Genomic DNA, 15458 nt, shown 5'->3' with positions numbered 1-15458 from the left:
TCCTAGCCAGAATCGGATTACATGTGTCATTAATCATTCCACTCTGAACTTCAAAATTAAGAACATCATTAACAAGAACTGGCGTATCCTGAATTCTGATGAAAATGCTGCCCCCTTACCATTACCCCTATTAGCCTACAGAAGAAACTAAAATCTTAGGGACATGTTAGTACATACCCGGCAAACGAAATGCCCCTCATCAGATGGCCTTCGTTCTATAACGGGCCTTCCAGTTGTTTTAGGCAACCACAGATGTGGCTCATGCCACGCCTGTAATGCAGCCATCATTTCTGAGGTTATTAAATATAATGATAAGGAAATCAAACTCCGGCATTTGACAAATTGTCGTAGCAGCAATATCATCTATATTTTGTTCTGTAGCTGTGGTTTGGCCTTTGTGGGAGAAACAGGCCGCGAATTTCGTCTCCGATTTAGTGAGCATAAGTCTGCCGTCAGGACTAAGAAACTGACGGCACCCTTAGTTCAACATTGTCTAGAAAAGAACCACAATGAACAAGATATTAAGTGGTCCATCCTAGAAAAGGTCCTTCCGAGAATGGGTCAATCCACGGACAGTATTCGGAAGAAAAGCGAAACCTTCTGGATTTACCACCTTGTGTGTGTGAAACAGGGCCTTAATGAGGAGATATCGTGGTATGTTACGAAATGAATGTCGTGCCTCTAATACAGGGTTCATATCTGTAATTCTAACTAGTTTGAGCCATTCTCTGCTCTCCTGAGCCCTGTTAATAAAACTGACATTACTTATATTTATCTTTTTCCCCAATTGCCGCTATACCCTAGATGGTTACAATCTCATATCCAGAAATGACTTGTAAACCACTCAGACGAACACACCGTAATGAGACCTTGCCGTTTGGAGTAGCTTTGTCAGCTCTATATAAATAATGGTATTTCTCTGAGCCCTTTCTGCAACACAGGAGCATATCTCGATGAGATCTTGCCAATTGGAATTTGGAGGAGCCTTGCTAGCTCTAGATAAACATTGATGTCTTTTTAAGCCCGTCTTGCAACTTACGATTAATACGGGGTTGTTGTAAATTGATCCTTAGGAATTGGTTGTTATTTGCAGATCACCCTGGGTTTATACTAAAAGTTGTTGACGTCCTCCTCAGTTGCAATTAATATCAGAGTTGTGCATATTTTTGCGATCATATAATAGTCCGTTATTTATTTTTATCATTTACACACTCTCGAGATCATGTCGGGTTTCTGGGAAATATCGCGTTAAAATACGCTTCCGTCTAGGACTTAAAAGGTTGAGTTTTGACTATGAACAGCGTTTGTAAAGAGGATACCAGACAGAGGAATACGTGGATGTACACGACATACGGGATCTCGGTAAGAAATACCCTTGTTTTGTATTAGACAGGATATACGCTTTTAAGTGACGAGTGCGCCCTTTTCCCTTGACTGAGCGTATTTAGTGACATATCCTGTTGTCATATTTTAGATTGTTGACGAGTCGTGCAAGCCATCCTTGCCCCTATGAAACTAAGAAACTCTGGAACAGTATTATAAACCGGACATATAGAAAACGGACTCCATTGCTTGTAAGACAAGGTGTGTCTCTTACCAATTGCCATGGGACCGTACATGCCAGTAACGTGTTTTGTGTCTTAAACCATATATTTCTAAATACGACCGTATTCTCTAGTTTTAGTACCTGATTGAAGATTAGACATGTACCATTATAAAGCATCAACTTGACACCAAGATTTGGCCCCGCATGTCTTATGGAATCGGTAAGAACAGGGTAACCAAGGGCAGCAAATAGGGAGTCATGAATTCATTCGAGGATATAATCGTTTAAGGTGGGGCATTTCTTTTTACCTCTTAGGTATCCTTTAGACGTTTTTTGTGACACTATTGAAGCATGTTGTCTCACATGAGAATTTGAGATATGGAATAGAAACTAAAACTTGCCTTTCATCGTAAGTAGACCTATGCTTCCTAATAATGAGTCATGTTTCTGATCCCCGTGTTTTGGTAACCCATAGAAATGGATCCCCTTGGGTCTTTGTCATCGTGAACATAATTCTAATATAGTTATTCAAACACTGCCTTTTTGTGTACCAGAACCCTATGTGTTTCTTCGACATTTTGTTTATTCCTTTTCCTTTGTTAAATGCACTTCTTTCTCAGCGGGTCATGGTCATTGCATGAGCTGCGATGTTAATCTGAGCAACGTTCTCCGATTTTTGTAGAATTTGTCCTTTTCTCTCACGTATAGGAGAGTACATATCGTGACAGTAAAATATTGTCTTTGTATATACATTTTAGGTGCCCGTGATATCTTGGATTTGACTGTATGAAAGAGGTCCTGAGGAAGGTGGCCTAGAGCCGCCGAAACGCGCGTCGACCTGGTGCAGGGTCCCATTCTGGTTTTTGAGACCCATAGTTTGGCGTGAAGACTCTGCCATTCAAGACTCAGTTCTTCTTGTATTTATGTGGTTTGAATGAAGTACGAGTATGAATGTGGTAGCATTTTGAGATCGTGTGTAGGATATCAAGCAGGGCTTTTCCTTTGATCCATCTTATGTTACATATAATTTTTTTGTATATATTTATTACTGCAGGATATATCTTTTTTGTATTTTGTTATGAACTTTGATAAAAATGTTTATTAAAAAAGTGATGAAATGACTTTTACAAAATAGTAAACAATGTATAAATTAATATGATGGATAAACTGTGAATTAAAAAAAAAGTTTATAAAATAATAAATCTCTGTTATATATTGGTCACCAAGTATAGATGAAATAATATGATGTATACTATTGTTTAAGGATTAAGGCCAGTGCTGGAACAACCCCTTCGTAGTGACAATGTGTTCATCTTTGATAACTAAATCTACACTCAGATCTGCGGTTGTGCTATGGGAGGGTCATTCTCTCCAAGCTATGCCAACCTTACCATGGGTTGGTGGGAAAAACACATAGCTTGGAGAGAAGACAATGAGGAGTTCACTGCCAAAACTGAACTGTGGTTGCGATTTATCGACGACCTGTTTCTTATTTGGAGCGGAAGCAAAAGTGAATTTGAGAACTATATGACCATCCTGAACACGAACGAGGAAGGATTACAGTTCACTTATAACATCAGCAACAAGGAAGTTCAGTTCTTAGACATCACTGTCTACATTGAGCATAATCAGATGAAAACAAAAGTATTTCGAAAACCAACTGCAACAAATTCTATCCTGCATGGGCAAAGTTTCCATCCGAAACAACTCAAAAGAAGCATTCCTTATGGCGAATTTATAAGAATGAAACGCAATTGCTCCGATAAAGACATGATGGAAAAGACTTTCCATGAAACTGAACAAAGATTCCTACAAAGAGGATATAACATCCAGGATGTAAAAATAGGGCAGGAAAAAGCTCGGAACTTGCCCAGAATAAATACATTACAGAAAAAAGACAATAAAATCAGACTCATCTTAACCTATAGCAAAAAGAATCAGATTGTGACAATCCTGAAAAAATACTGGCATGTCCTACAAAAGGACCCGGACTTGAAAAACAATCGGTGAAACACCGGCCGTCTCATACAGGAAAGCTCCTTCATTAAAGGACAAACTGGTCAAGAGTCACATGACATCACAAAGAAAAACAGACTGGTTAACCGATAAAAACAAAGGATTCGTGCAGTGCAACAAATGTAAAGCCTGTAAAATAGGGAAAAATACTCGGATGATAAAGGACTTTTTGGGAAAACCTTTTTCGATCATGGAGAAAATAACATGTGAAACTACATACGTGGTATATGTCATCGAATGCCACTGTGGACTCCGCTACATAGGGAGCACGATCTGTCCCCTAAAGAAACGTATCCTGGAGCATCTAAGAGCGATTCATAACATTTATCTGAATTACGCCATTGCTAAACATCTCAAAAGCCACACAGAGAAATCATGGAAGGATATCAGATACTTTGGATTAGCAACCATTCCAAAAAACGATAGAGGGGGTGACAGGACTCTCAAACTACGGAGACTCGAATTGAAAATGATCGTAAGATTTAAAACGAAAATTCCCCATGGTTTAAACGCTGATGAGGACCTACATGTACATTTGGGCTAACGAAATTGATCATGAGGTAGATAGCAATAACTAATATCATACTTTGTCGGGCACTAAGCCATTACTGCGCATTAACCTCAATTGGACAAATGCAGAGAGATACTAATCAACAGGCATTAAACAAACCCAACAAATAACAAAGAAATAGAGAAAGAAAACTACAGCGACACTAACGACACAGATAAAAATGCTACCGAAAACCTCATGATTGAGACAGCATGAATAAAGCTCCATAACTCGAAATCATCATAGCTGGCGGTTTTTGACACTTAGTCAAATAATAATGATACCCGAGAACTCTTTTCATTTAAACGAAATCTGAAAAACAAACTCGCGAAATGGTGAAATAAAGAAACTGAACTACAAATACCATAATGCCTCCTAATAGGCTAACATGGGGAACTATAAATGGTAACACATAGAAAGGACTCGCATACCGTGAGCAAGACCCATAGGGGTTGAAACGCATTGGTGGTGGTTGGGTGTGGAAATTTGCAGTGCTACTGGAAGAATAAAAACAAAAGTTTGCTGAATCCTTGGTGTGCGGTTTTCTTCAGTGTGAAGAAGGAATTGGGTAAAAAATATTTGCGAGGACTGGCCTGTCCTCTCAACCTGCACCTGCTGTGAGACAGCGCGCTCTCCCTGAGGCCAAATGGTGGAAAGATATATATATATATATATCTACACACACATATATATATATATATACATACACACACATACATACATATATATATATATACACACACACATATAAATACATATAAATACATATAAATAATGTCATGAACTCAGGTATAGTAGAGTGGACAACGGGGAGGCGGGTGGGCATGTGAGGAATCCACAGGCAGATACTGTATCCACCAGAAAAAGCGTTACCGAAGGTAAGTAACTTTTTCTTCTGATGGATACATCTGCCAGTGGATTCCTCATCTTGTTAATAGAGTCCCACAGCAGTCTCCACTCCCGGAGGAGGGTGTCCACCCTCCTATACCAGAAAATCCAGGAGGACAGAACGCGCAAAGTGGCCGTCCCTCCTCACTTCGGAATCCAAGCAGTAATGCTTCGCGAAAGTGTGGAGGGAAGCCCAAGTTGCTGCTCTACAAATGTCCTCTACAGGTACACCCCTAGACAAAGCAGATGTAGAAGGCTTTGCTTTAGTGGAGTGAGCTCATATACCCTCTGGAGGGTCCTTACCCGCCAGGGAGTAGCAGATCTTGATGCATAGTATAATCCATCTTGAAAGCATGCCCTTGTGCACAGCTCTTCCTTTTCTGCAGCCAGCAAATCCAACATAGCTGGTCATCCACTCAATAGTCTCTTGTCCCATCAAGATAAAAGCTCACCGCTCTTAAGGTCCAGGCGGTGAAGTCTCTCCTCCTCCTTGGAAGGGGGAGGATAGAAGGTAGGTAGGGTAATGGACTGTCCTAGATGGAAGGGAGTTACCACCTTAGGCAGAAAAGCAGCCCTGATCCTAAGAACCATTCGTTCAGCATGAATGGTCAAGAACGGGGCTTTGAACTAAGAGCTTGAAGCTCACTTACCCTCCTTGCCGAGGTAATTGCAACCAGGAAGACAGTCTTAAAAGATAAAAGTCTCATGGGACACTTGTGCAAAGGTTCGAAAGGAGAACCCATCAGAAAAGTTAGCACAAGATTCAAGTCCTATTGAGGCACAATAAATGGAGTAGGAGGAAATTTATTTGTAAGACCCTTTAGAAACCTTAAAACTACAGGAGATTTAAATAAAGACGGCTGATCCGGCAGGCAGAGAAAAGCCGACAAGGCTGAAAGATAACCTTTGACCTTAGCCACAGCAAACCCTTGCATAGCCAAAGTAAGTGCAAACTGAAGATCAGACAATTGAGCCCTCAAAGGATCAATGGACTTCTCCCCACACCAAGTAACAAATTTAGACCATCTATAAGAATAGATAGATTTGGTGGAATCATGCCTGGCTGATAGAAGGACCCAACACGTCATGTGGGAGAGAAAAGGAATTCAGGTTGCTCCGTTCAATCTCCAGGCATGAAGGTGTAAGGTCTGGAGGTGGGGGTGTAGAACCTGCCCCTCCATCTGAGATTGAAGATCTGCCCTGAGAGGGAGACGGAGCGGCGGGCACGAGGAGAGGTGGAGAAGATCTGTGTACCACACCCTTCTTGGCCAATCTGTGGTGATCAAAATAACTTGGGCCCGGTCTTGGCGAATCTTCCTCAGAACCCGAGGAATCAATGGAATGGGAGGAAACGCGTAAAGGAGTTGTGAGTCCCAACTCAACTGAAACGCGTCCCCCAAGGCTCCCTGCATCGGAAACTGGAGACTGCAGAATGACGGGCAGTGAGCGTTCGAGAGTGGCAAACAGGTCCACCCGAGGAGTTCCCCACGTCCGAAAGACGTGACGAACTACCTCTGGATGAAGCCTCCACTCGTGGTCGGCTGAAAACTGCCGACTGAGACTGTCTACACGCACATTCAGAACTACGGCCAGATGATTTGCCATCAGACGAATCTGATGGTCCTGAACTCATGACCAGAGACGCAGGGCCTCTCTGCAGAGACACAGCGACCCTACTCCTCCCTGCTTGTGGACATACCACATCCCGGTGGTATTGTCCGTCAGGACCTGAACCGACCGACCGCAAACGGAAGGGAGGAAGGCCTTGAGTGCCAGACTTATCGCCCACAATTCCAGAAGGTTGATGTGAAGCAACCTTTCCTCTGGATTAGAACTGCAGTGCCCCTGCACTAAACACAATAAGTAGCGATATTATGGTACACATAGAGTGGTTACATGCAAAGGTAAAGCTTTGTACAGCAATCTAAACACGTAGTGGAAATTCAAAAATCAGTGATCAAGAGCACAAGTGGAAGCTGTAATAAGATCTATAGCCCGTTCTTGTATTGTTCATTTTCTGTTTAATGTTCCAAATCATAAGCCAACACGTGTTTCATCGCAGGGAACAACTGCGAATCTTCAGGGCTGGAAAGGATGACTTAGACGAAAAGTGTTTCGAATTGAGAAACACCAAAATAGAGGCGAAAAGAGGCGGTCAGTGTGTAGACTCTGGTTCTTGTCGGGAAAAAGACGTTTCGGTTCTTAATTTGTGTAAAGAGCTTTAGCCTGGTCTAGGCGGGGTGTGGATTCCCAAGTTTTCAGAATTCCAAATAAAAGGCTGATTTTATGGTTACGATAGATCTCGATTTTTCACGTGTAGGGTCCGTACCAGGAACACGGCGCCGGGAAACCTAAAGAGGGAGATTTTCGTTTGACTAGACTAAGCACTCCGTGAACTGAGGCACACCCGCCCCATCACGAAGACCCTTCTCCTCCCGGTTTTCACCCTACACGTGAAAAATCGAGATCTATCGTAACCATAAAATCAGCCTTTTATTTGGAATTCTGAAAACTTGGGAATCCACACCCCGCCTAGACCAGGCTAAAGCTCTTTACACAAATTAAGAACCGAAACGTCTTTTTCCCGACAAGAACCAGAGTCTACACACTGACCGGCTCTTTTCGCCTCTATTTTGGTGTTTCTCAATTCGAAACACTTTTCGTCCAAGTCATCCTTTCCAGCCCTGAAGATTTGCAGTTGTTCCCTGCGATGAAACACGTGTTGGCTTATGATTTGGAACATTAAACAGAAAATGAACAATACAAGAACGGGCTATAGATCTTATTACAGCTTCCACTTGTGCTCTTGATCACTGACTTTTGAATTTCCACTACGTGTTTAGATTGCTGTACAAAGCTTTACCTTTGCATGTAACCACTCTATGTGTACCATAATATCGCTACTTATTGTGTTTAGTGCAGGGGCACTGCAGTTCTAATTCGATACAGACCAGTTTTCTGGTCTAATTGAGTGGTTGTGAGGTATTACCACTCGCCCCTTTGCCTACACTGTTTACCTTGTTGACAAATATTACTCAGTGGTTACCCTGGTGTGCGCCGAATTACTCTGTAGCACTAAAAGACCTCAGCAGTTGTGTTTGTAACCTTTCCTCTGGAGACCAAAGACCCTGGATCTTCAGATCCCCCAGATGAGCACCCCACCCTAGAGTGGATGCATCCGTTATTACCCTGGCCACCGATTAAGGTAGCTGGAAGGGCTTTCCTTGAGACAGATTGCCCTCCACACTCCACCAAGACAGATCCGCTGCAGTTTTTCTGAAGATCCTGATCGACTCCCTGAGATCTCCGTTGTGTTGATACCACTGCCTGCGGAGGCACCACTGGAGTACCCTCATATGCCAGCGTGCATGGTTGACCAGCAGAATGCAGGAAGTCATCAGACCGAGCAGACGAAGGACCTTCAAGACTGGAACGACCGCTCCATTGTGAAATAAAGGAATCATTTCCTGCATGTCGCGAATCCGTTGTGGTGGAGGGAATGCCCGACATACAGTTGTATCCAGAACTGCACCAATGAACAGGTTGCGCTGGAAGGGCACTAGGTGAGATTTGGGTACATTTATCGAAAAACCCAACCTGTACAACAACGGAGTTGTCATTTGCAGATGATGGAGCACCTTCTCTGGAGATTCTGCCTTGATCAGCCAATCGTCCAGGTAAGGAAATACTGGTATCACTGACCTTCTGAGATGTGCTGCCACCACCTTGGTGAAGACTCGAGGCGCAGTAGTAAGACCAAACGGAAGAACCGCAAACTGGTAATGCTGCGATCCTACCGTAAAACGGAGATACTTCCTGTAAGACCACAGAATAGGGATGTGGAAATATGCATCCTGCAAGTCTATTGACACCATCCAATCTTCTTCCATCAGCGCCTGAAGAACCTGTGCAAGGGTGAGCATCTTGAACTTCTCCTGTTTTAGATAAAAGTTCAAGATCCTGAGATGCAGGATTGGACGAAGTCTGCCATCCTTCTTGCGAATCAGGAAATACCGGAAGTAGCATCCCTGACACCTTTCCTGCTCGGGAACCACCTCTATCGCACCTTTTTTCAATAGTGCCAGGACTTCTTCCTGCAGGAGATGCAGGTGGTCCTCCGAGCAAAAACCTTGGCAAGGAGGGTAATTTGGGGGGAAATTCCTGAAAGTGAAGAGCATACCCATTCTCTACGAGATTGAGAACCCAAAGATCTGATGTAAGCAATTCCCAATCTCGTAGAAAATGAGTAAGCCGACCCCCTACAGGACCCACATGATCCTGAATGGCGGATCTAGGGCTGCTTTTCTGCTGTGGGAGGGGGTTGGGAAGAAGTAGAGGAGGAGGAGGAGAAGGAGGAGGAGGAGGAGGAGGAGGAGAAAGCCTGACGTTCGAGGACCAGCTCTTTATCTGCCTCTGTACGACTTGTACAGCGTATTTTGCTGCTGCTGTTGGGATTGACGATAGGGACGAAAGGAAGAACGTCCAAACCCTCTGTACCTTTTAGCTGTCGAACCTCTGGTCTGCAGCCCCAAAGATCTGGCAGTAGACTTACTGTCCTTAAACCTTTCCAGAGCTGCATCAGCTTTTTTACCAAAAAGTCTAACACCATCAAAAGGCAAATCCAACAACGCTGCCTGAACATCAGCAGAAAAGTCAGACGACTTCAGCCAGGCAGCCCTTCTAGAGGCAACAGAAGTTCCCATGATGCAAACAACTGAATCAGCAGTGTCAAGCCCACTCTGAATCACTGGACGTGCAGCTGCCTGGGTATCGGCCAACACCTAATTAAAATCCTTAAGGCTGTCCTCAGGAATTTTAGATGCCAACTGTCGCACCGAGTCCATCAGGGCATGTATATATATCCCCAAAAGGCAAGTGGCATTCGTCGATTTTAAGGCCATATTTGCTGAGGAGAAGACTTTCTTGGCAGTCTGATCCTGTTTCTTGGACTCCTTATCCCCAGGCACTTGAGGGAATGCATCAACAGCCTTACTCGAGCAAGCTGCCTGAACAACCAGACTTTAAGGCAAAGGGGGAGATGTTAAAAATTCAGGATCCCCAGGTACAACTCTATACCTCCTCGCAACACCTTTTGCCACTGCAGGAGCTGTTAGAGGCTTGTTCCACACTTCCATTATAGGCTCAGAGCTTCATTAAAAGGAAGTAATGGTTCCACAATTGAACTTGGAGAATGGAGGACCGCAGCCAAGAGATTTGATTTATACTCAACTGTAGGCAAGGTTAAGTTTAGAAGATTCACAGCCTTCTTAATAACCATGTGGTAAGGCGAAACGTTCTTTGAAGGGGCATCAGACACAGTTGACAGATGCCATTCAGGGGAAAAGCTCCAAACCACTGGCTTCCCTCAAATCATCAACAGTCCTCCTGAAGCTCTCCTTCTTCCTCTTCAGCCTCCTCTCTAGATCTTTGCTCCTCAATAAGACGCTGAGCATTCCTTCTGGACCTCACTTTCAGGCGCCACGCCGTCGGATCCATGAACGACTCGAGCCGGTGACGACGTCGGGATCGAATCCGGAGGCACAGGTCTCTGCTCTCGAGGTCGAATCGGAGCCGGCGACTATAGCATCGGCGTCGAAGGCTTCGACGTCGACGCCACGCCGTCGGATCCGTGAACGACTCGAGCCGGTGCCGACGTCGGGATCGAATCCGGAGGCACAGGTCTCTGCTCACGACGTCGTCGGCGCCGGGAAATGCCAAGCCGGAGTCGGCGCCGGCATGAAAGGCATAAAAGGAGCCGGAGCACAGGAGTGAGGAACTCCTAAATTATAAGCCAGAGGACCCATGGGACCCGAAGGCGCACCAGAGAGTACATGGCTCTAGAATAGACTCCATACATCGCATTTAAAAACGAAGTAGGGTCCTGACCTCGAGCTGGGAAGGTAGGGTAAAGACCCCAGGCCGATCCCTTTGAGGCTCCGGATTCACCTCCTCCTCTACAGGTGGATGGGTCGGAATCTTCGAACCCTCAGGCATTGGAGCCTTTTCTTCCTCTCGAGCCGGAGACGGCGCCAGAGATGGATTCGAAACCGGAGCCGGAGAATGAACCGGTGACTCTAAAGGTGAAGCCTTACCTACTGGATCCAACTCAGGAGATGGAGACACTACATCCTTTCCATGTCTCCTCTTCGGTGACTTCGGTCACAAGTCCGAATCCCTACCGGAGTGATGTCGAGAACCATGTCTTTGCTTTTTATGCTTCTTCCTGGACTTCGAAGCATGATCAGAAGACTACCTCGAAGGCGACTCCGTGCAGGATATTGACCTAGACTTCAACCTTGCCTTTTTTGAACGCGATCTCAAAGTCCTCTTCTCCTTTTTTTCTTTTAACTTCGCCACCAGAAGTTTAGCTTCCCTCTCTCGAAGATCCTTTGGGTTCATTTTCTTGCATGAAGAACAGCCTTTGACGTCATGGTCCGAACTAAGGCACCAAATACATTCTTCGTGAGGGTCCGTTATCGACATCATTTTGCTGCACTCCCCACAAGGCTTGAACCCGGTCTTCTTAGTCGACATCTTCGACGAGACAAAGAAGCAAAAAGACAAAGAAACCGTTAGTGTCGATGACTCGGAAAAAAGGGAACTGATGTCATCACGCCGACGTAGGCCTAATAAGTAGTCAGTGACATCAGTCGGAGTCGCGCGTGATGCCGTGCTCCTATGACGTCGTCCACGCCGGCGTGCTACAAAAAAAAAGTCCGAACGTTGCTGACGCAGGGGGATATTCACAAGGTGAGGAATCCACTGGCAGATGTATCCATCAGAAAGGCTCTGCGCATTGGAATAATATACACTATAGTTTTGACATAGGAAAGAGGTCAGTATGTATCTATCGAATACATTAAACTTAATTACTTGTGTGTGCCAGCTAACTCAGAGGTCACTAGAAACTTCTCGAATGAACAGGGGATTAGTTGGACAGCCGCATAAACATGACAACTTTGTTTCCCTTAGATTCGGAACAATCTCAGAATCGTGGAAACAATACATAACCGTTTCACTCAGTCAATCGTGCATGCTTTATTTCTACAGAGGTACACAGAAATAGATAGAAGGGAGTTTCAATAAAAAGGGTTTATTGAAAAGTTCTTTCTCGTGCAAGAGATATGAACTGCTACAATCATAAAACAGAATGCGAAGTATAATACGTACAGCGTTAGCAGGTAGATGAAATAATACTGCAATAGCATGGCTTGTAGCTATGACATTCATAAAAATACATACATAAATAACACAGGCTAAAATACTCATCTGGTGCTTCTAAAATAATCCTACCCCAGTGTACCTAATCTAAGTGTAGTACGAGGGCAGAAGTAGGTGCCATTAAGCTATAGTCTAGTTTAGCTATAGTTGCCAAGATTTGACAAAAGTCCCTCTAGGTTCTAGTCCGCTTCATACCTTAGAATGAGTGAGGTTGGAATCTCTTTCCGAGTCTCGCTCTCTAACACCCCGCAAGGGGAGTCAAACACTGGAGCTGGATTCTGTGCAAGAAAGGATGGTAGCGTCTGGTCAATGCGGCAGTTGGGGATTTCACCTCCGTCCAGACTTGCCGTGGCGAGCCGCGTCGTGCAAGTAAACTGCCTAACCGTGGACCGTGATTCGCCATGGCAAGTGAAGGTATATTTATACCTTGAAGATGTTTAGGAATGCCTGACGTAAAAGTCTGCATAAGAACGTCGTGAATGAACCCCTAAGGAATAGATGTTCATGTATATAAATGAGTACTTGGAGAAAGCAATATCCAAGTAAAGGAAGTCCTAAAGGCTTAAGTGTCTGGTTTTCCAAGAACTCGCTGTGTAGATGAACGGATGTAGGTGGCCATGCCTGTATTTCATTAGCATGGAGCATGCCTAAATAAGGGCTGGATTTCTATGCCTAAATAAGGGCAATGTGAATTGTACCTATAAGGGCATAAATCAGGAAATCTATATACGGAATCTAAATCGACACAACAATTAGGTCTCTGATGTATTCTTTGTGTGTGTCATCTATTGACTGAGTAAAAATGCTTAGCACTACCCTCTGATAAGTCTAACTGATCGCCAACACAACCACAAAACAACATTAACGAATTATGCCCCTGTAGGCCAACTAGGGACCCACTGGACTCTACATAGTGTACGTCTTTTTAGGGCACTATATAGAGCCAGCTTCCTACACTTACTGACTATGCAAAAAGCATCTCCGCTAACAAATCCTTAATGCCAACACTTTACAAATAAACGGTCTTCAACGTAGTCTATGAAATACATCATTTAACCACTAACATTTCTTTACAGATTTTAGATCACTTGTTTCTAATAATTTCCATGTTCTAGTACGAAAGGTTAGCAAAATTTTACATACAGTGTTCACTGAATGTTTCTGTACTACATGCATTGTATAAGATGTATCTACTTTCAGCAATATACGCAAGATCAAAGCACCGGCAAAGCTCACATTTGTATAATGGATATTATGCATACCTTTTCATCTAAAGCAATGACCAGGTCGGACTCCATTTGCTGTTCTTTTAATTTCCACTCATGATGAGCCTTTGCATATTCATCAGAAATCTCATTTAGTTCAGTTTTAGTCCGCGTAAGCCGATTTTCTGTTTCGCGAACCTGAATCAATAGAAGCAACAGTTTTATTACATATCCGTTTATTTTGGACTGTAGATTATGCTTACCTCAATATTTTTAAAGTAACCTTTACAGAGAAGTGGGTTTCCTCACCTAAACCGAAGTTGTGTAATGTTTGTGCAAAATGACACTTATTTGTGAGCATTAACAGTCACACAGTTTCGGATTTCCGTTTTAATAGAAAGCTGAAGTCTGAAGCAATGGCTTAAAAGCTTTGGTAAATTATGCCAACAGAAGCTTTCATTTAGTTTTGGAGCACATAAAACTGGTATTTCAAAAATGTCATCTGCTAAACTGAAAGCTTCTAATTTTTTCAACACCCACATGGAGTAATTTGCGGGACAGCACAAACTAGAAACCATAATAGCAATTCCACAAATAGGTGGTAAAGTATAACCATGTGTGTACTGACAGTGTACTCTCACGCATGAGAAATGCATCTTACACTCATGGATTTAGGCCTACAGAACAATTTAATTACCTTAAGCAACAATCTTTCGAGTGGATCATCTATCTACCTGTACATCCCACACATCTTGAATCTACGAAGGCACCCTACTGGATATGGAAAAATTACAACTGCTCTCCTGCTCCCATCATACAGCTCCTAAGTATCAAGTAGGACTGTGTATCCAGAGAACATAAACCTCAAAATATGGGGACTGAGTTCACACACAGTATGTTGGCCCAATTCCTAGCTAGCTCACAGTGTGCCATCTGGACCCCTAACCTCACAGGGTACTGGATCTCAGAACATGACCAGACTTATTCCCAAAGGAAATCGTTCAAATAGATCTACCCTTTTGTTGTTACACAGACTTGCCTTAAGAGTCAAGAAATATACAAATTGGCTTTTCAAAGATTTATTGAAGCATCTGTATTCTTGTGAAAAAAACATGAACTCCAATTATTAGCAGAAGAAAACAAAGCATTGTAACCAGCATTATAAGAATGGGGAACATGATACAGTTCAACCATTACGGCAATATTGTATGATTATATGAAAATGATTATACATCTACTTTTACTCTTACAAAGTACTACCTACATTGTCGAGAGAATAGTGGGAAGTACACTCTACCAGATCTATTAGGACAACCCAACCCCCACCAAACCTGTGTATGATGCATCTTGAAGCCAATCTGGTGTAGAACACGTGACCATCCTTTGAAGGATACAGATCAGAGTCAGGAAGGCTGCATCTCAGTCACAGTAAAGCATTCCAGGATAATCTGTAGAAGTGCTTATCTGACAAATGTGGCTCAGATGGTTTCTATAATAAAAGCACTGTTCCAAATGCACTGTGTCAAAGGTGCAGCGCTGATGTGATTATCTTGTGACTCAGAGCAGTCTCAAAACGGAAACCAAAAGCAAGGGCATCATGCTCAGTGTTCCTTAGCCTTGGACAGAGTGTACCGGCAACATGATAAAATGATCACTTAGAAATATGGTGCAAAGCGAATAATTTTTAAGTGTGTTATCATGTAAGTGCAAGGCATGAAAAATATAATTTAAAAAAAAGATGTCAAGCTTAAACTTGCAGTACAAAAGACTATGTGCAGGCTATGTTGAACCTTACAACACTCCGGTAGGTGGCCATTTAGTTCACCTCAACACCAGACACGTCTCAGAACTCAACATTAGTGGAGACCTATAAGAACCAGTCCAGCACATCAATGATTTATTGTCAGTCTCAAAGAGGCAATAATGAGTGCAACTAGAGTGACAATTCATGCTTAAAGCAGTATATTAATGGACCTAGATAATTTCAGTACTGGGAGGAGGGCAGGATCATTGAGAAATCTGTAGGCCTATT

At 43.3% G+C, this 15458-nt stretch overlaps 1 protein-coding gene across 11 annotated transcripts in view; it reads right to left on the bottom strand.

The window, feature by feature from the left end:
• The window catches only part of NUMA1 (nuclear mitotic apparatus protein 1), an 832005-nt gene that overhangs the window by 470792 nt on the left and 345755 nt on the right, over window positions 1–15458 (bottom strand). For all 11 annotated transcript variants that reach the window (XM_078658631.1, XM_078658637.1, XM_078658630.1 and 8 more), the window contains exon 12: window positions 13484–13624. In XM_078658631.1, coding sequence (XP_078514757.1) covers window positions 13484–13624 — 141 coding nt within the window. The remainder of the gene's footprint in view (window positions 1–13483; window positions 13625–15458) is intronic.

Source organism: Lissotriton helveticus, chromosome 8 (genome assembly GCF_964261635.1).
Source record: "Lissotriton helveticus chromosome 8, aLisHel1.1, whole genome shotgun sequence".
NCBI lineage: Eukaryota > Metazoa > Chordata > Amphibia > Caudata > Salamandridae > Lissotriton > Lissotriton helveticus.
Note: the sequence above shows the minus strand (reverse complement) of the source record. Positions and strands in the feature narration are given on the sequence as shown.